This window comes from Crinia signifera, chromosome 3, assembly GCF_055691185.1.
Source record: "Crinia signifera chromosome 3, ASM5569118v1, whole genome shotgun sequence".
NCBI lineage: Eukaryota > Metazoa > Chordata > Amphibia > Anura > Myobatrachidae > Crinia > Crinia signifera.
This window is the reverse complement of record NC_139219.1, coordinates 306,708,660-306,729,759: the sequence shown is the minus strand read 5'-3', so window position 1 is coordinate 306,729,759 and position 21,100 is coordinate 306,708,660. Positions and strand designations below refer to the sequence as shown.

The following is a 21,100-nucleotide window of genomic DNA, read 5'->3' as shown; positions in this document are numbered from 1 at the left end:
CACCCGATGTGCCATCTCTAGATGCATGCGACATTGGCTGCTGAAAGGGGGCACTTTTTGCACCACAAGATGCGATCGGGTTCGATGGACATCGCACTTCAATGTCGCATGAAATCCGATCGCATAAGTGTATGGGCATCAGACGTCTGTTTCCAAAACTCTGCAATTTTGCTCCATATTTTAAGGATAGCCATGATTATGTACAATTGACTTATTTATTTATTTACAGTTTCTTATATAGCACAGCAGATTCCGTTAGTGTATTATATAGCGCAGCAGATTCCGTTAGTGTATTATATAGCGCAGCAGATTCCGTTAGTGTATTATATAGCGCAGCAGATTCCGTTACAGTGTCTTATATAGCGCAGCAGATTCTGTTACAGTGTCTTATATAGCGCAGCAGATTCCGTTAGTGTATTATATAGCGCAGCAGATTCCGTTAGTGTCTTATATAGCGCAGCAGATTCCGTTACAGTGTCTTATATAGCACAGCAGATTCCGTTAGTGTCTTATATAGCGCAGCAGATTCCGTTACAATGTCTTATATAGCGCAGCAGATGCCGTTACAGCGTCTTATATAGCGCAGCAGATTCCGTTAGTGTCTTATATAGCGCAGCAGATTCCGTTACAGTGTCTTATATAGCGCAGCAGATTCCGTTACAATGTCTTATATAGCGCAGCAGAATCTGTTAGTTTCTTAAATAGCGCAGCAGATTCCGTTACAGCGTCTTATATAGCGCAGCAGATTCCGTTACAGTGTCTTATATAGCGCAGCAGATTCCGTCAGTGTCTTATATAGCGCAGCAGATTCCGTTACAGTGTCTTATATAGCGCAGCAGATTCCGTTACAGTGTCTTATATAGCGCAGCAGATTCCGTTACAGTGTCTTATATAGCGCAGCAGATTCCGTTACAGGGTCTTATATAGCGCAGCAGATTCCGTTACAGGGTCTTATATAGCGCAGCAGATTCCGTTACAGGGTTTTATATAGCGCAGCAGATTCCGTTACAGTGTCTTATATAGCGCAGCAGATTCCGTTACAGTGTCTTATATAGCGCAGCAGATTCCGTTACAGGGTCTTATATAGCGCAGCAGATTCCGTTACAGGGTCTTATATAGCGCAGCAGATTCCGTTACAGTGTCTTATATAGCGCAGCAGATTCTGTTACAGTGTCTTATATAGCGCGGCAGATTCCGCTACAGCGTCTTATATAGCGCAGCAGATTCCGTTAGTGTCTTATATAGCGCAGCAGATTCCGTTACAGTGTCTTATATAGCGCAGCAGATTCCGTTACAATGTCTTATATAGCGCAGCAGATTCCGTTACAATGTCTTATATAGCGCAGCAGAATCTGTTACAGTGTCTTATATAGCGCAGCAGATTCCGTTACAGTATTTAGCGCAGCAGATTCTGTTACAGTGTCTTATATAGAGCAGCAGATTCCGTTACAGTGTCTTATAAAGAGCAGCAGATTCCGTTACAGTTTCTTATATAGCGCAGCAGATTCCGTTACAGTGTCTTATATAGCGCAGCAGATTCCGTTACAGTGTCTTATATAGCGCAGCAGAATCTGTTACAGTGTCTTATATAGCGCAGCAGATTCCGTTACAGTTTCTTATATAGCGCAGCAGATTCCGTTAGTGTCTTATATAGCGCAGCAGATTCCGTTACAGTGTCTTATATAGCGCAGCAGATTCCGTTACAATGTATTATATAGCGCAGCAGAATCTGTTACAGTTTCTTATATAGCGCAGCAGATTCCGTTACAGCGTCTTATATAGCGCAGCAACTTAAATATGATAGGCTTGCCTGAAGAGGTGAGTTTTCATTGAACGCTTGAAAGTTTGGAGACTGGTGGAGAGTCTTGATGTGTGTGGAAGGGCATTCCATAGGGTGGGAGCAGCCCGATGAAAGTCCTGTAATAGTGAATGGGAGCTAGTGATCCGTGCAGAAGAGAGACGCAGATCTTGTGTAGAGCGTAGTGGTAGACTTAGACTTTGTACCCTAGTCGATTTAATTTACCTAAAACATTGACATCTTTAAAACCTGGACTGCAGTAGCAGAGATTGGGAAACTGATAAGAGAGCACATAATGAAGAGCTGCCAATGGTTGGTCATGTCAGACTTAAGCACTGTTATGAAAAGTCCCATTTAGTTGAGACTTTAGCAGTTACGTTGGCTGTGGAAATATCTTGCACATTGCGAGCCTGTACATTCATATCTATTGACCGTTCACAGTAGTACATTTTACATCATTTGGTTTCATTTGAAAGGATAAAGTGAATGATGCGAAAGAGAGGATCCGAGAGATCCAGGAGAAGCTGGAAGAGATCAGCCGGGAGGCCCAGGCACTGAAGCCGCAGTGTATCTCGCTAAAAGAGGAGGTACAGCAGAAAAAGAGGGCCTACAACGAGTCGGAGGTATGAGTCCTCGGGATACTCTGTTTCTAGTTTGCTCAGCGCAAGCACTTGAAGGGGAAGTTCATTGATGGTCGGCGTTTCACCTTCTTTCCATGGGAATGGAAGCTGGATGGACAGCATTATGTGGAAACTCAAATTTCACACCCATATGTGCTAGCTGAACATATCATTTAAAAGCATGTTCTTATCCCCTGTACACTGTTGGAACAGTCTCTGCTCTCCTGATGTGTTATATAATAGGCAGCTGGTAGTGGACTTGGTAGACATGCGCTCAGTCTGTCACGCCATAGATCCAATTGGCTCCTCCTTCTGACTGGCTGAGAATCATCCACCGGTGTAGCGAGGCTTCCTCAGCTCCTCCTATGCAGTGGGATTAATGACAAAAAGACAGGGACTGAGAAGCGCCTGAGCCGCATGTCCACGCCATTGCTGCTGCTAGCACAATTCTTGATTTGTCTATTAAATGGAGAGGAGTGGAGACACACCTGTTCATTCTAGCAACCTGCCTCTTTCAAAACGTGTGCAGTTCCTCTTCCCTGCCTGTGGTGTCACACATTGTTGTGCTTCTAGCACAGGTCCAGTCTGCATATCCATATTGAAATACAGACCACGATGTGCTAGAAACACCACAGCATAGAGTAACACCCCAGGCAGTCAGGAGTAACGGCACGAGTTTTGAAAGCTGCAGAGTGCTAGAATGCACATTAATGCCATATATTATAGTGTTTACTCCGTCTGACTGTTCTACCTGCTCTAGAACTGAGGCGGTGTTGTATTTTCCAGGTTTTCTATAACCGGCACAGGATGGAATTAAAGCGCTTGGAAAGAGACTCACAGCAGCTCCAAATGCGTATCCAAGAGTTACAGAACAGGTTGGTTTGGGTTTTGTAGTTCATGGTTCTCCCTTTGCGGTAGTGGGAATAGAAGGTGGGTCACCACCTAGGAGCCCAGGGAACTGGTGGGGACAAAAGCTTAATTTTCCTTTACATGAGCTGTAACCCTCCTCCAGTTTATTGTGTAAGCGATGGCAGGAGGCTACTAAGGCCCTCATCCACTGACTGGTCATCTCTGAATGGACTACTGTAATCTCCTATCTGTCCTTCCTCACTCCCACCTCTCTCTAATTCCAATCTGTCCTCATTATCCTCTCCAAACGTACTTCTACAGTCCATATATATCTGTTCCGCTAGAGTCACCAATTTTAGTCTGAATAACCTACCGGTAAATATGTTCCCAGTATTTTATTATTCAGATGAATATTTTGTCATCAACTTTTATTTTTAAATAAAAAGGAATTTTTTTTTTTCCGTTTTGTTTTAGAATTTTGTCTGCACTCAAAATGATTACTTTGGATTGTTGTAATCTATGGTGTTTTTTTTTTTCATTTCTCTTTTCATTTTTAGTGCTGATAATAATTCTGAAGGCGAGAAGGTGGAGCGGATGAGGGAAATAAATCAGCTAAAAGACCAACTGAAAGAACTTCACGATCAAGACGTTTCAACTACTGAGCAGATCAACCAGTTCCAGCAAGCGATATATAGGACGAAGGAGGATCGTAACAAGCTTGTGTATGTTGCTAATATTTCCTTCGGTGTTGTGGGGCTTTAGTCACCACTGGTCTTTGGCTGTATATGAGGGACTAAGATCCATCTGCTATATTATATTTTGTGGCCATGGGAATCATGGTGCCTCTAGGTGTGTAGGACAGTATATCTCATAAACAGAGTCTGTTACTATAATACCCCTATAATAGCCAGAAATTGGTTCTGAAAAAAGTTCCTCAATATAACGCAAATATTCACAGGAGTGTTAAGGTCCATACACACGGGGCGTTTTTGGCCAGCGTATATGGACAGCGATGATGGGGAAAATCGCTCAGTACATACATACTGACCGATTTCCCCCCCCCGGCAAGCGATTTTCCCGGCAGAACTTTCCATAGCAGGACGCAATGACGTAATACCAGCAGATGAGTGGTGGAATGCAATGATGCAGGATTATGGCATCATGGACAAGCTGGGGCGGTGGACCTATGGTATTAACCCCTTCACTGGTAATCCCGAGAATTTTCCGGGCTATGCCTTAATGCCCAGGCTGGCAAGCCTGGAATATTTTCCGGATTGCCAGTGATTAGCGCCGGGCAGCGCTGCTGAGTTCATTGCTCCCTCTCCTCCGCCACGCCCCCGGCGGTTGTATTACAGCCTGCGGCAACGGCTTATGACAAGCTGGTTGCCGCATGTAGGGGCGCAGGGCCGGGCAGCGGCTGATGGATGGTTCAGCGGTGCTGCCTGGACCCGTGGAGACAGCTGTGTTTTTTTTTTTTTAGGGAGCACTCTCTAGAAAAAACTCATCCATTGGGTAGTGCTCCCTCAGAAAAACAACCCACCACTGAAGGGGCAATTCCTAGAACCTGTGCTAAATTGATGGAATCCAAGATGGATATAATAACCTGCACTTATCCAACATAGCAGTCCCAAATAGATGTCCAAAATGGCAAATAAATGTTCCGGGTGTCGCTGGAGGGATCGGTCTCGAATTATGGTAAATGGGACAATATTAAACCTCAACCAGTGCCGCGAACATATTTATCCCGATGGTGGTAGGCCAAGGACATCCAATGGAAGGGGTCAGATGAATGAGCAAGTGATGATTCAATGGTATAGGCACAGGTCCACGGTGGCACCAACGCGTTTCGCTGGTCAGAATGCCAGCTTTATCAAGGTGTCTAATTGTGGTCTGGGTACTCATATTTATACCCAGGACCCCTTAAATGAATTTGCATAATTAATTGATTCACTTGTATTACATTTAATAAAAACAATAAAATGGCAGCGGAGACAGACATTTATTGTACTAAGAATAGTTAATACATTCTAAAAAACGCCCTTTTTAGTTTATAAACACATTAAATAATACACGCTTAATTTGACCTGGTGATACAGAACTCTCCATTCATAAGTGTATGCATATAATTAGGAACTGTTTTAATAACTTGAAGCATATTTACGTTATTGTGGCCGGATATGTTGGCCACAATGCCTGTGGACCTGTGCCTATACCATTGAATCACCAACCGAAAAACCAGTACCAAAGGAATTCAGAGTCCAATCCGGAGATAGAAAATGGAAGGTCCAGGGTATATTCAGGCTCATTAGTATAGGCTGAAGGGTTTACATACTGTATACAGGAGTCGGATAGAGATCTTGCGCAAACTCGACACGACTCCGTCCATCATTGAATAGGTCAAGAAGCCTCTGATTAGATTCAGAAATTCTGCTGTGGATTATTTGCATAAAACTTGCCATGCCTCCAAGGTGTTTCCACGCAATAATTCAATATTAAATCAGCAGGGAATGGTGGCAGCTAGCACGCCACCAGACTGCACTATACAAGGAAAGGCTCCAAATAGAAATTAGGCAGTAGATAACCGTGTGCCCCCTTAGTTATAAATTATAGACCTCCCCAAGCGCCAGGTCAGCTTTGAGGTGGCGTATGTATTGGTGGCGCCTATATCCCAGCAAGCCTGGGGGGGGGGGGGGGGTTGTAGGAGGGATGTCTGCCCTCACGGCGATGAGCCTCACAGTGGAGAATAAGGGACCGGCTGGCAGTTTAACAGGGAGACTTGTCCAGCAGAGCAGGAGCACAGCCACACGATGCACCTGGGTTCTCCTTTCTAGTATCTCCGCTTTCTATTTTCTATATCTGAGGACTAGGTCCATTAGAGAGAGGGAGCAGCGGGTTACTGTATCGTCCCGTTCTCCCTGCTAAAGGTCATCATTCTGAAACACTGACATTTTAAAAAGTCTGAAGGTGCTTTACACTTATTTTGCCTCCTTCGCATGTGATACCCAGCCAACTGCCCGCCAGGGATATGGTTGATATGAGCAAGTCCTCCACAGCTTCTGATCTTTATGTTTGAATCCCTCAATTACTCCACCGTGTTTAAAAATAGCTATTGTCATTATTTATTGCTACACCGTGTTATATATGTGTTTAATCCTTCGGTACTTGTTTCCTAGCACGGCCACACCGATTAAGATCGGGGTGGTCGTGCTGAAAAAAATCGGGTCGATCGCATCGCATGCGATTTGATCGACGCGACCGACCGATTTTTGACCCGATTTTTTCATTAAATCCAATGTAAATTGGGTCCCTGGGACCCAATTTTACATTGGATTGAATGAAAAAAAATTCCAAACCCCCCCAAATTGAAGCGCGTACACAGCGCCCCACGATAGACGGCAACCCGAAGCGTGTCGAGCGCAGCGAGCCCGCGAGGGGCGGCGGTACGCGTCCTCCGACCTTTTCATGCCCTACTATCCACTAGGGCGTGGAGTGAGAATAGAATAGTGTGGCGAGCGCAGCGAGCCACCGGGCCCGAAGCGTGGCGAGCGGACGCGGATACCTTCACAGGTAATCGCGTCCCTTCGCGGGCTTCACAGGTGTCCGCGTCGCCACGGACACCTGTGAAGCCCGCGAAGGGACGCGTTTACCTGTGAAGGTATCCGCGTCCCCTCGCGGGGCTCGCTGCGCTCGCCGCGCTTCGGGCTCGGTGGCTCGCTGCGCTCGCCACACTATTCTATTCTCACTCCACGCCCTAGTGGATAGTAGGGCATGAAAAGGTCGGAGGACGCGTACCGCCGCCCCTCGCGGGCTCGCTGCGCTCGCCACGCTTCGGGTTGCCGTCTATCGTGGGGCGACGACGGGGACATTTATAATGTGAAATGGGTCATATTGACCCATTTCACCTTTTTTTACATTTTTACACCATTTCAATGTTAAATTTTTTTTTAACATTAAATCCTATGTAAAAATCGGGTGCATCGCGTCGCATCGCGTCGGGACCAATGTTAATGGTCCCGACCGACGCGATGCCCCCGATATTTTAACTTCCCGACAAGATTTCAATGTTAAAAAAAATTTTAACATTGAAGTCAATGCAAATATCGGGGGCATCGCGTCGGTCGCGTCGGGACCAATGTTAATGGTCCCGACCGACGCGATGCCCCCGATTTTTGTTTCCTAGCCGGCAAAATGGACCTGATTTCAAAAGAAATCGGGTCCATCGGGGTAATCGTGTCCCTTAATTAAGGGACACGATTACTTACGATTGTGGCCGTGCTAGGAAACAAGTACCAATCCTTCACATCTGACCATGCCTAACTATTATTTTTTATAACAGTTTCTTATGTATAGTGCAAACCTATTCCGCAGCGCTTTACAGGGGAATAGTTGAACACTCACAACAGTCCCTGCCCCAGTGGAGCTTACAATCTATATTCCCTACCACATATACACGCACACACAGACATTCTAGGGTTAATTATGTTGGGAGCCAATTACCCTTCCAGTATATTTTTGGATTGTGGGAGGAAACCAACGCAAACACGAGGATAACATACAAACTCCACATAGTTAGGGCAATGGTGGGAATCCAACCCATGACCTCAGTGCTGTGAGGCAGTAATGCTAACCATTACACCATCCGTACTGCCCAGTGACTACAGCTTACAGTATAAATTCACTTGTCCCATCACCAAATAACACTGCACTTAGGACTGTGGGAGGAAATTGAAGAAACACAGGGAGAACATGCAAACTCCCCACACGTAGGATCTGTGACTGATCCAAACCTGTGACCTCAGCACGGGGACCCAGCAATGCTAACCACTGTTACAATATGGAATATTTTTACAGTTTTGTATTTTGTGCTTTACCGTGAATCTGCAACCTGAAATGAAGTGTATAAATGTGAGGATGTTCCCATTGCTCTTCTAGTAATGAAGAGCGCGACCGGAGACGAGCACTGGATAGCCTGAAGAGGCAAATCTCCTCGTTCCAGGACAGCCGAACGGACAGGCTGAAGAGGTTCGGAAATCACATGCCACCTCTGCTCACAGCTATTGATGAGGCTTATAACCAGGGCCGCTTCAAGAAGAAACCTGTTGGTCCGCTAGGTATTGTGACAAAGTTCTACCTACTCTTGCATGGCACTAGCAGTACATCTGCTTTATAGTCACTGACTTCTTCCTAAATCTACTGTAGGCGCCTGCATACATACGAAAGACCCCCAGCTGGCCCTCGCAGTAGAAAGCTGCTTGAAAGGACTGATCTTTGCCTTCTGCTGTGACAATCACCCGGATGAGAGAACTCTGCAGAACATTATGTCTAGAGTATGCCCGCATGGTCTGCGGCCACAGATCATTGTCAACGCGTTTCGCAATGAAGTGTATAATGTTTCACAACGGTGAGGAACGGGTTACAGATTGGGACCAAATTTGCTGCCATTGATGTATTCATATCAGATATCATCACCGAGGGGCACAGGGTGATTTAATGCAAACAGTAAGAGTGGTTTAACCAGTGTTTTCTATAGCTAAGAACAGTCCGTTCTAGGGTATGCTGGGGAGGAAGCCCGCACCTACGTAGCTCATTGTACTGTGTCCCATAAAGGACTAAAGGTGCCCACACATGGACAGATCCTGCTGCACATAGTTTTCTGTACTAGATCGCATCGCATCTGGTTCAAAACGCACGGAGCTAATCTCTCCATGTATGGGCACCGTTAGAGTATAGGATTTAAGCAAACCCATTTTTTTCTGTAATTATTTTAGCCCTATTCAATGCTGTAGCTAATGATTTTTTTTTTATGTTGTCAGATTTGGCTATAAAAAATTTTGTGTGGGCAAAACTATGCTGCACTGCAGGTGGGGCAGAGCTATGGTGCAGAGAGATTAAGATTTAAACTTGAGTGAAGAAATAAAGCGATCTATCATTTGTAGGCTACAGGCAAAAGTAGCCAGTATTTATTCTGCACAGAAATAATATAAATGTACAGTATTATCTACTATTGCATGGCTTACTCCATACACAAATTTTTTTTTTTTGATCTGTAGAATGTGTCAGTTAGGAATGAATGCAGCACATGTTTGAAAATGTGACAGTTAGTAATGACTGCACCTGTGTACCAGCTAGGTGGTCTGGAAAATGTGACAGTTAGTAATGACTGCACCTGTGTACCAGCCTAGGTGGTCTGGAAAATGTGACAGTTAGTAATGACTGCACCTGTGTACCAGCTAGGTGGTCTGGAAAATGTGACAGTTGGTAATGACTGCACCTGTGTACCAGCCTAGGTGGTCTGGAAAATGTGACGGTTAGTAATGACTGCACCTGTGTACCAGCCAGGTGGTCTGGAAAATGTGAAGTATTGGTAGGTCACCAGCACCGCTTTGGTTACTTGTGCTCCATATATAGGGACCTGTGATCATGACTGTATGTAACAGCGGAAGTTATTTACATTTTGCTTGCGTAAGGGAGTCCCGAATGAATAACCTTATACCTGTGTTACTATAGAAAGTAGATGTTTTACCTAGCGTGGCCATTTTTCCAGGACATCCATTTCTGTTGCATCTTCTAATACTGAGATTACTTGATACATTCGCATATAATAGAGCTACAGTTTTTTTTCTTTCCTCTCCTTTACAGAGCTGTGGCCCATCCAAAGTATCCATCCGTCTTGACCGCTTTGGACATTGATAACCCTGTAGTTGCCAACTGCTTGATTGATATGCGAGGCATAGAGACTGTTCTACTTATCAAGGTATATAACCACCTTTTTATTTGCGAATGTCAGTCCTAGCGTGTCGTAGGTATCATTGGTTGTCAATCACAGATCAGGTGTCACGAACAGATCATACGCTCTAGAGATTTTCCTCTATTCCTGGATTCTGACTGCACATTGTGCCTTTGTTACTCAGCGATCTACGTATATTATTCTGGTTTAAGCCTACAAGGATATTACGATCTATGTGTCCGCAGAATAACCAAGAAGCCCGGGAGGTCATGCAGAAAAGGAACCCACCTAGAAATTGCAGAGAGGCTTTTACCGCCGATGGCGATCAAGTGTATAAGAACCGCTACTACTCGTCCGATTTCCAACGGGCCAGATATCTAAGCAGCGACGTGGAGGTGGAAATAAGGTTTGTGTTGGTTTATTTAGCGAACGCCAATGACTCCCTATCGCCTAGAGTTCTACGTCTTTTGTGACGCTCGGTGGCGCTGGGTTTCCACAATGCGGTGTACGACTGCCCTGGGTTTCTGCCATTAGGTGATCCTGTTTAGGTCGACATGCATTGGGTCGATCACCGAATGTCGACAGGGCTCAAGTTGACATCTGAAATAGGTTAACGTGGCTAAGGTCGATAGGGTTTGAAGGTCGACAATGGAAAGGTCAATGTAAGTTTTTCAGGTTTTTTTGCGTTGACATGTGCCGACAGGTGGTATTCCTTGCCGTGCCATCCACTACGGTGTGGTGGGAGAATAAAATAGGGTGCCGAGCGCAGCGATACACTTTGATGGGGTCTCATGTCAATATACTGGACAAAAATCTAGTGAAAAACCTTGCAATTCTGTCGACCTTTAGTGGTTGGCCCAATGTATGTATTCCTAAATTGGGACGACCTAATGACCCATACCCGACTGCACCCATGCCCGTGGCACTTCTTAACTTGCAGAGAGGCTTTTAATGTTGATGGGGAACAAGTGTATAAGAACCGCTACTACTCGTCCGATTTCCTGCGGGCCAGATATCAAAGCAGCGACGTGGAGGTGGAAATAAGGTTTGTCTGGGATTTGTGTTTGAGTCGGAAGAGTCTGTGGAAGATTCCGTCTAACAACAGTTCTCTGGGCAAAGCCTTTCTTTCAACACAAAGTGGTCTTCAAGTCTAACCTAATCAGGGCATTGTTATCCCAGCTTTAGAACAGGGTAAGGCTCTGGGACAAAATGGCTTTATAGAGTCACTGGACTTGGTCAGGGCCTTGAGGATCAGCCATCTGGTCTTACAACTTCCTGCTAAGCATACCTGCCTAGGGACCGCTTTAGGACGTCCTTATATTACTGTTACATGGTAGAAAATGTGGTTCTATGCATACATTCAATCCTTTCTGAGTCCAATGGGCGACATGCATGGATTCTCTACACTTGTTCTAATTTCTGTTCATACTGTTTAAAGAACATTTTTTGTCAGTGACTTTCCCTTTACCTACTTCTGTTTTTTTCCCCTGGAGCTTTGTTAGGCAAATACCAAAATCCCAGCAGCCTATGAGGGTACAGAGGGGGAGGAACTAAAGCATTCTGAATTCCAAACTGTCCAACTCATGTACTGGCCTTCCACATTCCAATGTTCCTGTGTCCCATTTGTACATTAATCTGTGTCGTGTGTGTGTCAGGAGGCAGCTCCAGTTTTGTTTGTTTGGTTTTTCCTTCTCGGTAACAGATCCGGTATAACAATAATATTAAGGTTCATGGAAGTGCAGATAGCTTATGATGAGTTCTCTCTTTGCAGCTTCATTAAATCAATACCACTTAACTTTCTCCACCATTTTTTTCCCAACACGCAGAACAGGGGTATTCAACATGTGACCCTCCAGTCCATGTGGGACTACACATCCCAGCATGCACAGTTTTGTTATTTGCGCATGCTAAAACTGACAGGGCGTGCTGGGATGTGTAGTACCACAACAAGTGGAGGGCCCCATGTCAAGTACCCCTGATGTAGGGTGTGTAGGCTCCTCCTTACAAACACTTCACTGGTTTCATTCCAACAGCCACCTGGAGAAGGAAGTGTGTGAGATTGATGCTCAGCTGTCTAACATCCAGCAGCAAGTACGTGTTGTAGACAGTGACGTCCGGAAAAATGAAGACTTTCTGCGCCAGTATCATGACGCAAAGAAAAAGATACAGGTGAGTTATACATGCTACATCTGGTTCTATGGCATTTATATATCTATCAATATGAACGGTAATACCCAAGTAAATGTAGTCAAATTGTCAGTTTTACGGATGAGTTTGGGGTGCGGGACCCCCTCGGTTGGTGTGGCCTTGCTACTTTGGGGCATCATATTGTTACACTTAGTATAGCACCTAAACTAAATTTTTTTTTTTTTTTTTTTTTTACAAAAATGTAATAGTTTTTCACACTAATTATTTCTTCCCACCTATGTAGCACTGAACACATGGCTTTTGCTTCTTACTTATGTAACACTTAGACCTCCCTAATGTGATAACGGGATGGTTGACTTACTGTATCCCCCAGATAATGTTACTATGATCTGAAGAAGTTCAGGTCTGCAGAGTCCTGTTCCTGTAATCAGCATGGGGGTGCCAGGCACATTGACTGCTCACCTCGCCACCTCATGCTGGTTACACACTAGGTGCTATATTGCTAGCCCATTAGCGGGTGTGTACGACGTTACTTACAGACATGATGCGCCAACTGTGCAGCACAGCCCATGGCAGATATATATCTCCAGTTATATAGGCACACCGGGCTGTGAGTACAAGGGCGGTCCGCTGACCACCCATACACTTGCTGCAGAGACTGACATCAAAGCTAGGTCTGCGAATTTAACTGCCTGACAGTCGGTAAATGTGTGCACTCGCCTGAAACGTCTGCTCATTCGGCGCTACAGCAGCGGATCGGCTGACATCTCTCCCGCGCACCTTACCTAACAGATAAAGGGGATCACAGTGTTAAAGGCTCCGGTCACATTTCTGCCATCTCTGTGGAAAATAGAAAGGACTTTGAATTTCTCTTTGTGTCTGTCGGAGACCTTTCACCCGTGAGTGACAATCCCATCTGGGTCCCTCATTTGCTGCGAAAAGAATTTTCTCTGTTAATTGAAATTGGTGTTCACTGCAGTGATTTCCTTTGTCAGAGAGCAGTTAGTCCCCTGTGTCTCCCTGTGACCTCTGCAGACGCGGTTAAGGAAGCACAATGTAACATCGCCCTCTGTTATCCCAGATAGCTACAGTAGTCACAGGTAATTACATCGCCCCTTACAATTGTACAACTAGTCTTTTTTTCAATTAATTTACTAACCAGTAGATAAATTGAATTGAGATGAAGAGACAGAAAGCATAATGTAAGCTTGCTGGCTGTAATTTTAGGGGAATATATACTGCTTTTAGGTACCTGGTGACATAAAAGGATAATAATAGAAGAGGTGATCCTGGCACTGTACAATGCTGGATTTTATAGAACAGTCTGAATTTCCCATCGTTATGCATCCTCTTTTATACTTGCAGATGAAGCACAGAGAAGTTAGTTCTCGGATAACCGATCTGGAGAATGTGGAGGAGCAGCCGTCTATTGACATTTCCACATTGGTAAGATGTTCCGCATTTAGATTTCCTACATTGCGGTCATGGATTTTGTCCAATCAAGGCAACCCTTGCGCTGGCGGGGGAGCCTCTCTCTTTGGCCGTCCCGCATCTGGCAGGGGGAGCCTCTCTTGACCGTCCCGCATCTGGCAGGGGGAGCCTCTCTTGGCCGGCCTGGCTCTGGCAGCTGGAGCCTCTCTCTCAGCCGGCCCGGCTATGGCAGGGGGAGCCTGTCTCTTTGGACAGCTCTGGCAGGGGAAGCCTCTCTTGGCTGGCCCGGCTCTGGCAGCGGGAGCCTCTCTTGGCTGGCCCAGCTCTGGCAGCGGGAGCCTCTCTCTTGACCGGCCCATCTCTGGCAGTAGTAACCTCTATCATGGCTGGCTCTCTTTGGCTGGCTCTAGTAGAGGCATCCTCTCTCTTTGGCCGGCCCGGATCTGGCAGGGGGATCCTCTCTCTTTGTCGGCACGGATCTGGCAGGGGGATCTTCTCTGTTTGGCCGGCCCGGATCTGGCGGGGAGATCCTCTCTCTTTGGCTGGCCCGGATCTGGCAGGGGGATCCGCTCTCTTGGATGCCACAGTTTCTGACTATGGGATTTCCTCTCTGCTGCTATTATCCCCAAATAAACATTCTCAAGAAGTTCTGGACTTTTATTTACAGTATTTGTTTTTTGCTGTATTATCTACCATGAAATACGACCTATATGTTAATGTTTTCCGTAGTAGATTAGTGACATTGAGATTTTACACTTAATTATTTTACATTTCTAATTGTTTTTTCTTTCTTCCATGTAAAAGGAGGGGGAAGTTCAAGATAACAAGAAAAGGATGGAGCATGTTAGCAATGAAATGCAGAAGGCAAAGACACAATATGAGGAGTTTAAAGCCCTGCTTATGATCTCTGAGCAGCAATCCGAGGAGATAAAAAGGAGAATCAGTTCGGTGTCTGATGTTGCTGAACCAGTGAAGGTGTGTGGTTACAGCTTTCTGTATTGCAGTCTATGAGTTGAGCCTCAAAGTGATGTATCCTAGTCAACACAGCGCAGCCATACACTTTATCTTGTATTATAGTCTCCATGACCTTTTAGGAATTAACATGGTTTATTTTTCATCAATAGGGGACACTGGAACTGTGGGCATAGGGTACCCAATGGAGATGGGCATTTTTTTTTCTCAACCACAGCTGTACTCTCTTCATTGAATTTATGATTTTATTCATTTTACTGCATCGGCAACCCAGCTCCGGTAGACAAAGCTCTTATGTTGCAGTCTGGCTATTCTGGGCCACATCGGGACAGCAGCCAGGGCATGGGCAAGAAAATAAGCAGCTTTCCGCAGTGGTGGCCCGGTTGTGCTGTAAACCAAAATTGCCTTCCTCGGGTGCCCTGCTAATAGGGGGAACTACCTTCAGTAGATGCCTATTCTTCAGTCTCCTCATTAAACCCACAGTCTGCCGTGTGCCCAGATAGAGGAATTGATTTTAATGGTAGTACAATAAATTATTTTAGTTTTTGGGACAAGCAAGCAAGGGTTGCATATAAAACAATGGTCTATCCCAATATATATGAGCCATCTATATGGCATTAGAAAAATATCACTTGCTTGTCTGTGGCACCTCCTGCTTTTTTGTAAAACTGCAAAGGAGCCGGGATTCGTAGTTCCTCAGCAGCCGGCTAGTTTCATTCCACTGGTTTACCGATGTTATGTAAATGATTTCCTCGGTGGAAAAGACTGTACATTTCCTACCGACCAGCCTTCAAAGATGAAGTAACCTGTCAGTCTACTGTTTCAGGAAGATCTCCAAAAAGTGGACCAAGAAGTGGAAAACTGTAAACGTCACAAAAAGCACTATGAGGAAAAGCTTAAACTGCATCTAGATGCAATCCAGAAACAAAAGGAGGAATTGGCTGCTAAAGAGAGAGACCTGGAGGTAACGCTTTAATTTTCTTAGCCCAGAAGGAATGTAGCAGGGAGTTGGGTTCTCCCTATGTAATGCGATAATATCCCAGTGTACTGTATCTGGCATCCTAATATCGTAGGTCTATGTAACTGCATGCACCCAATCCGCAGAGATGCCTGCATACTGCCTTTCTGTAGCAGCACATGTTATATACAGAACAAGTCCTCACAGCATGCTACAAAGCAAAGACCTGACTTTGGTGCAGATGTATTAAGCCTTAACAAGAGATAGCTGCAAGGTTGATAGAGAGATAACCGTCCAGCCAATCAGCTCCTTACTGTCTTTTTTTCAAACACAGCCAGCAACATGGCAGTTGGCAGGTGATTGGCTGGACGTTTATCTATCTTTATCACCCTTGCATTTATCTCTTGTTAAGGTTTAATACATCTGCCCCTGTGTCCATTGCCGAACCACATACTGCATATGATGCATCTCTGTGGATGTCTTCTGTCTTGCAAGCAAATTTGTTTTTCATTCCCATAGTTACGAGCGTTGTATGTACCTCCACTTACCTAGCTGATCTTTGTTGTCATCCAGTGCCACCTTTCCACTGACCTGAAAATCCAGTGTGTTTGCACCGACCTGGCATTTTAGTCCATGGAAACGGCCCAACTCTGTTCCAGGCACCCGGAAATCCATTCTGGGCACCAAGAAGGTTCTTGTATAAGAAAGTCCCTGCTAGGCGGCAATGGAAACTGGGTTACCCGGGGTGTGGTGATTGGCTAAAATCGGAACAATGTATGTCTTAGCCGTCGTCAGGGAGAGATAACACTTTCCCGCATTGGTCTGGACCATTCTGGGTTCTACCCCATCTCCACTCAGTATGGGGACGTTGCAGTCTCCCCCCACCTTTTTCCCCCTGTGACATCAGACACCCTCCCTCTTGGAAACCAGAAACCTGGATCTGGGAAACAGAAATGGAGTTCCCCTTTTGATATGATTTGTTTTATACAGCCTCCAATCCTTACTCTGTCTATAGGAATGACTGATGAGTGTTACGGGAGTAGCCACACTGTTCAGGAGGTGGACACTGAACAAGGACCCTTTTTTACAAAGGGAAGGGCAGAGGAGTAGCCATTTGATTTGATTTTTGGAATGTAAGCGGTAGTAAGAATAAAATAAAAAGACAGTGCTGCAGGGAATACACACTGCAAAATACGGAAATAAAGGGCAGATGTATTAAGCCTGGAGAAGTGATAAAGTGGAATGTGATAACGCAGCAGTCAATCAGCTCCTCACTGTTATTTTCCAAACAGCCTGTAACTTGACAACTAGGAGCTGATTGTCTGGTGTGTTCTCACTTTACCACGATTAAGACATCAGCCCCTCAGTCCTGTAACTGGTCTTGTGTAGCCTGATCATATAGCGCACTCACGGTCAGGCATGTAGGTAGAGGCAGGCAGAGTGAGGTATATACGAATTCTACAGATGTAGTCCTTGAAGTAATCTTACAATGGACTCAGCTATACAGTAGTTTACATTTAATGTAGGCTTCGTGCAAGTTAGGGAGACCAGAGGCTGAAAGGTCTGTGACGTGTTCTCCCTGAGCCTCCTGTAACCAGTCCAGAAATAAGAGGGGAATATATTTCCAGGTGTTGTAATGGTTTCCCTTTTTGTATTGGTACAGGGAAAAATCTCTCAGGCAGAGCAGATTTCCCCCGAGCGGATTGAAGTTACCCGGACTGCTAAAAGTCTTGACACCGAAATTAACCGACTGCGGCAAAAGATCAACACTGAAGAGGATCTCCACGGAAACCGAGAGGAAATCATGAAGTAGGTTCCCAGTTACATGTGCCTGGCTCCTCTCTCTGTTTTACTAATGGTATAGGGGTAAGAAGAGCATCTCAACCCACTTCCAGCCGTATAACGTAAGGTGTAACACATTGGTCAGACGCTGACAGTGACTGCTGAACAGGACTTTACCTGTGTCATGCGTGCTGGCTGCTTTCCCAATGACCACCTCCTCCATTTTTTTTTTTATAAAATATATATTTATGACCACTCTCCAAACCTTACAGTGTAGCATTATTGAGATACATTTATGTTTTAAAACCTTATAATTCTGTGAGAGTATACACACCAATGGTTACAGCGCCTTATCCCTCTTTATATAACGTGTACTATAGTGATTCGCCAGTTCAAGCAACAATTAATCTTCACCCAAGGATTAGCAGCGCCCACTTGCTTTGATTAGTATTGATTTTTGCCTTCAGACGAGGCTGAGCACAAAACCCGGCTCTTGACTTAAGAAAGGGACACGAGGCAGCGTAATACATTACTGCTCCGCCATGCAGAACCTGAATCCGGGCGCCTAGCTAAAGTTCTTAATTGTAAAATGACGTTTTATATATATCATATTGTTCTATTCTTACTATTGCTGGTAACCCCCCCCCCCCTTCCTTGTACATCCACCTGATACAGTATATTGTGCAGCGAATGTACTATTTTATGATTCCCCCGAGTTTTCACATGATAACTTATGTCTTCCTTGTTCGTCGCCTCTCTTGGGACCTGTCACTGCTAGAACGCTGCCTTCCGGTGAACAAACAGCAGCATCTCTCAGCTTCCAGGATAATTAGACCCGTGTCCCTTTCAATTAGTGTCACACGGCTTACTGTGCAAAGTGTGGTAGTGATTACACAGCTGACACTTGCTGACTGTTGTGCAGACGGGCCAGCCATACCTGCATCCCATAACGAGGCGATAGATCGTGCTGAGTTAGGGTTTTATGGCAGGTAGATCAGCCATGGCTGCCAGGCCTCTCTGTGTCGCTCGTCTCTCCTGGATGTAATTCGGTACTCTTTACCTAGAACGGCCACAGCGATTTAGATTGCGGGCAACGCGAGTAAAAAAAATTGCGTCGGTCGCATCGCATGCGCCTAAAAACGCATGCGATGCGACCGACGCGATGCCCGCGATTTTACATAGGGAATAATGTTAAATGGATAATTGAACTCAATTTAAATAGGGAACAATGTTAATTGTGGAGCAGGGAGAATAGTGATTGCGATGGCGCTGCACCAGTTTAAAGACAAAGATTTTTTTATACTTAGCTTCTGATCTTAAGTTCTTGTCGTTTTCCTCTGTATTCTGTGTTCTTTTCAAGATTTCCTCATAGGATATGTGGAAATACGAAGATTTCAAAAGAGGATTAGGCCTTGCTCCTCTATTAAATAAACAGTGGTTTTTGTCCCAGATGTATACGAATTCCTACCTCACTTACACAAAAGTGTAGCGGGGTGAAACCTATCTGGGTATCTTTTATCTTCAACAATATGGGAGGTTTCTTTTGTCAGGCGTACCTCACTTACAGTACATGAAAACATAATCATAAAATCACATCACGGTTTCTTTGGTTGGCGTACCGGTACTCACGTTTGTATGCGAAGAAAAACGTTCATCAAGGTATCTTTGTTTTTCAAAGGAATTTTATTCGTAAAAACATCTATGAAATAAAATATATATAGATCCAGAAAGCATAAAATATGCCTTTTAAAAGTATGTGAACCTCTTTGCTGTCGGAGGGTCGATTCACACCCCCTGGTTTTGTTGGTATCCAAGTGCAGGACCGCAGACCGGTTCTACAGACCTCACTTTGAAAAAAAACGGAATCCCAACTTCTCCTTGGGGTGTGGCACGATACCAGGGTCCTCCAGAAAAGGAGGTGTTGAAAAAAGCAAGTCCTCCTGCCTGTTTTCATGTAAGTGAGGTACGCCTGACAGAAGAAACCTCCCATATTGTTGAAGATAAAAGATACCCAGATAGGTGTCACCCCGCTACACTTTTGTGTAAGTGAGGTAGGAATTTGTATACATCTGGGACAAAAACCACTGTTTATTTAATAGAGGAGCAAGGCCTAATCCTCTTTTGAAATCTTCTTATTTCCACATATCCTATGAGGAAATCTTGAAAAGAACACAGAATACAGAGGAAAACGACAAGAACTTAAGATCAGAAGCTAAGTATAAAAAAATCTTTGTCTTTAAACTGGTGCAGCGCCATCGCAATCACTATTCTCCCTACTCCACAATTACCTTTCTTGGGGACCTCAAGGAATAGCCCCATCTGTGAAAAGTGAGGCAGCACAGCACCAAAGCAGCGCCCAGAAACCTTGCCAAACCTAATCATTCAGGGAACAATGTTAAATGGGCAATTGAACCCAAGTTACATAGGGAACAATGTTAAAGGCACCCTCAAGTGTGAAATGCCCCCCCCCCCCCCAATTGTTAACGCCACACCACGATCAACGTGAACCCGAAGCGTGGCGAGCGCAGCAAGCCCACGAGGGGCGGCGGTACGCGTCCTCTGACCTTTTCATACCCCCACTATCCACGTCGGCGTGGAGATGAGAATAGAAAGTGTGGCGAGCGCAGCGAGCCACCGAGCCCGAAGCGTGGCGAGCGGACGCGGATACCTGTGTATCCGCGTCCCCTCGTGGGGCTCGCCATGCTTCGGGCTCGGTGGCTCGCTGCGCTCGCCACACTTTCTAATCTCAACTCCACGCCGACGTGGATAGTGGGGGTATGAAAAGGTCGGAGGATGCGTACCGCCGCCCCTCGCGGGCTCCATGCGCTCGCCACGCTTCGGGTTCACGTTGATCGTGGGGTGGCGTTAACAATTGGGGGGGGCCATTTCACAATTCAGGGTGCCTTTAACATTGTTCCCTATGTAAATTGGATTCAATTGCCCATTTAACATTGTCCCTATTTAAACTGAGTTCAATTATCCATTTAACATGTAAAATTGCAGCCATCGCGGTCATTGTAATTTAACATTATTCCCTATGTAAAATCGCGGCCATCGCGGTCAATATACATTTCACATTATTCCCTATGTAAAATCGCGGTCAATATACATTTCACATTATTCCCTATGTAAAATCGCGGTCATCGCTCTTGCCATTATAAATTAGCCGCGATGCCCGCGATTGTGGCCGTTCTAGGTAAAGAGTACCTGTAATTCTAGCACCGGTTTGTGTTCCGTATTCCAGAGAGTACCACGCCGCAAAAGAGAACTACCACGAAATGGAAAATAAAGTGAAGAATCTGAAGATGTTTGTAAAAATGTTAGACGATATAATGACGCAGCGGTACAAGACTTACCAACAGTTTCGAAGGTAGGACTTCATTATTATTTTATTATTCTCGTTTTTTGTACATGGGGGTCTGCAGTTCCCGTTATAAAGGGCTTAATTCCGCATGGATTGCTTATCAAGGAAATAGCAGTTGCTTTCGTTTAAAAAGCCGCCACACAGACAGAAAGAAGAACGCCCGTTGCACAATGGCGCATGCATTGCAAATAGTGAGGCATACGCAAATCTCAGAACATCAAAGAATACTTACCGTCTGCACAGAGCAGAGTACACGAGGGGCTGCCGGAGCATGCACATTGCAGCCGGTATCCACCCAAAAGCGATCCTGACCTTACCTGCAAATTGCTGGCGATGCCGTTTCGTCTACTCCTCAGCGTGGCAGGAGGCACCTTGAAGAGCTTGACAGCTGCTGTTAACAGCGGCCGTCAGCTCTTCCAGGTGCACCCTGAGGTCTCTGATAATTCTTTCG

The 21,100-nt window shown here is 45.2% G+C and overlaps 1 protein-coding gene across 2 annotated transcripts in view; it reads left to right on the top strand.

Annotated features, from left to right (window-relative positions):
* SMC6 (structural maintenance of chromosomes 6) overlaps window positions 1-21,100 on the top strand; it is a 70,512-nt gene that overhangs the window by 32,257 nt on the left and 17,155 nt on the right. For both annotated transcript variants that reach the window (XM_083178578.1, XM_083178577.1), the window contains exons 11-23: window positions 2,275-2,421; window positions 3,205-3,293; window positions 3,825-3,989; window positions 8,200-8,378; window positions 8,467-8,668; window positions 9,907-10,021; window positions 10,240-10,400; window positions 12,028-12,163; window positions 13,508-13,588; window positions 14,378-14,548; window positions 15,372-15,509; window positions 17,167-17,312; window positions 20,530-20,655. In XM_083178578.1, the coding sequence (XP_083034704.1) occupies window positions 2,275-2,421; window positions 3,205-3,293; window positions 3,825-3,989; window positions 8,200-8,378; window positions 8,467-8,668; window positions 9,907-10,021; window positions 10,240-10,400; window positions 12,028-12,163; window positions 13,508-13,588; window positions 14,378-14,548; window positions 15,372-15,509; window positions 17,167-17,312; window positions 20,530-20,655 (1,856 nt within the window). The remainder of the gene's footprint in view (window positions 1-2,274; window positions 2,422-3,204; window positions 3,294-3,824; window positions 3,990-8,199; window positions 8,379-8,466; window positions 8,669-9,906; window positions 10,022-10,239; window positions 10,401-12,027; window positions 12,164-13,507; window positions 13,589-14,377; window positions 14,549-15,371; window positions 15,510-17,166; window positions 17,313-20,529; window positions 20,656-21,100) is intronic.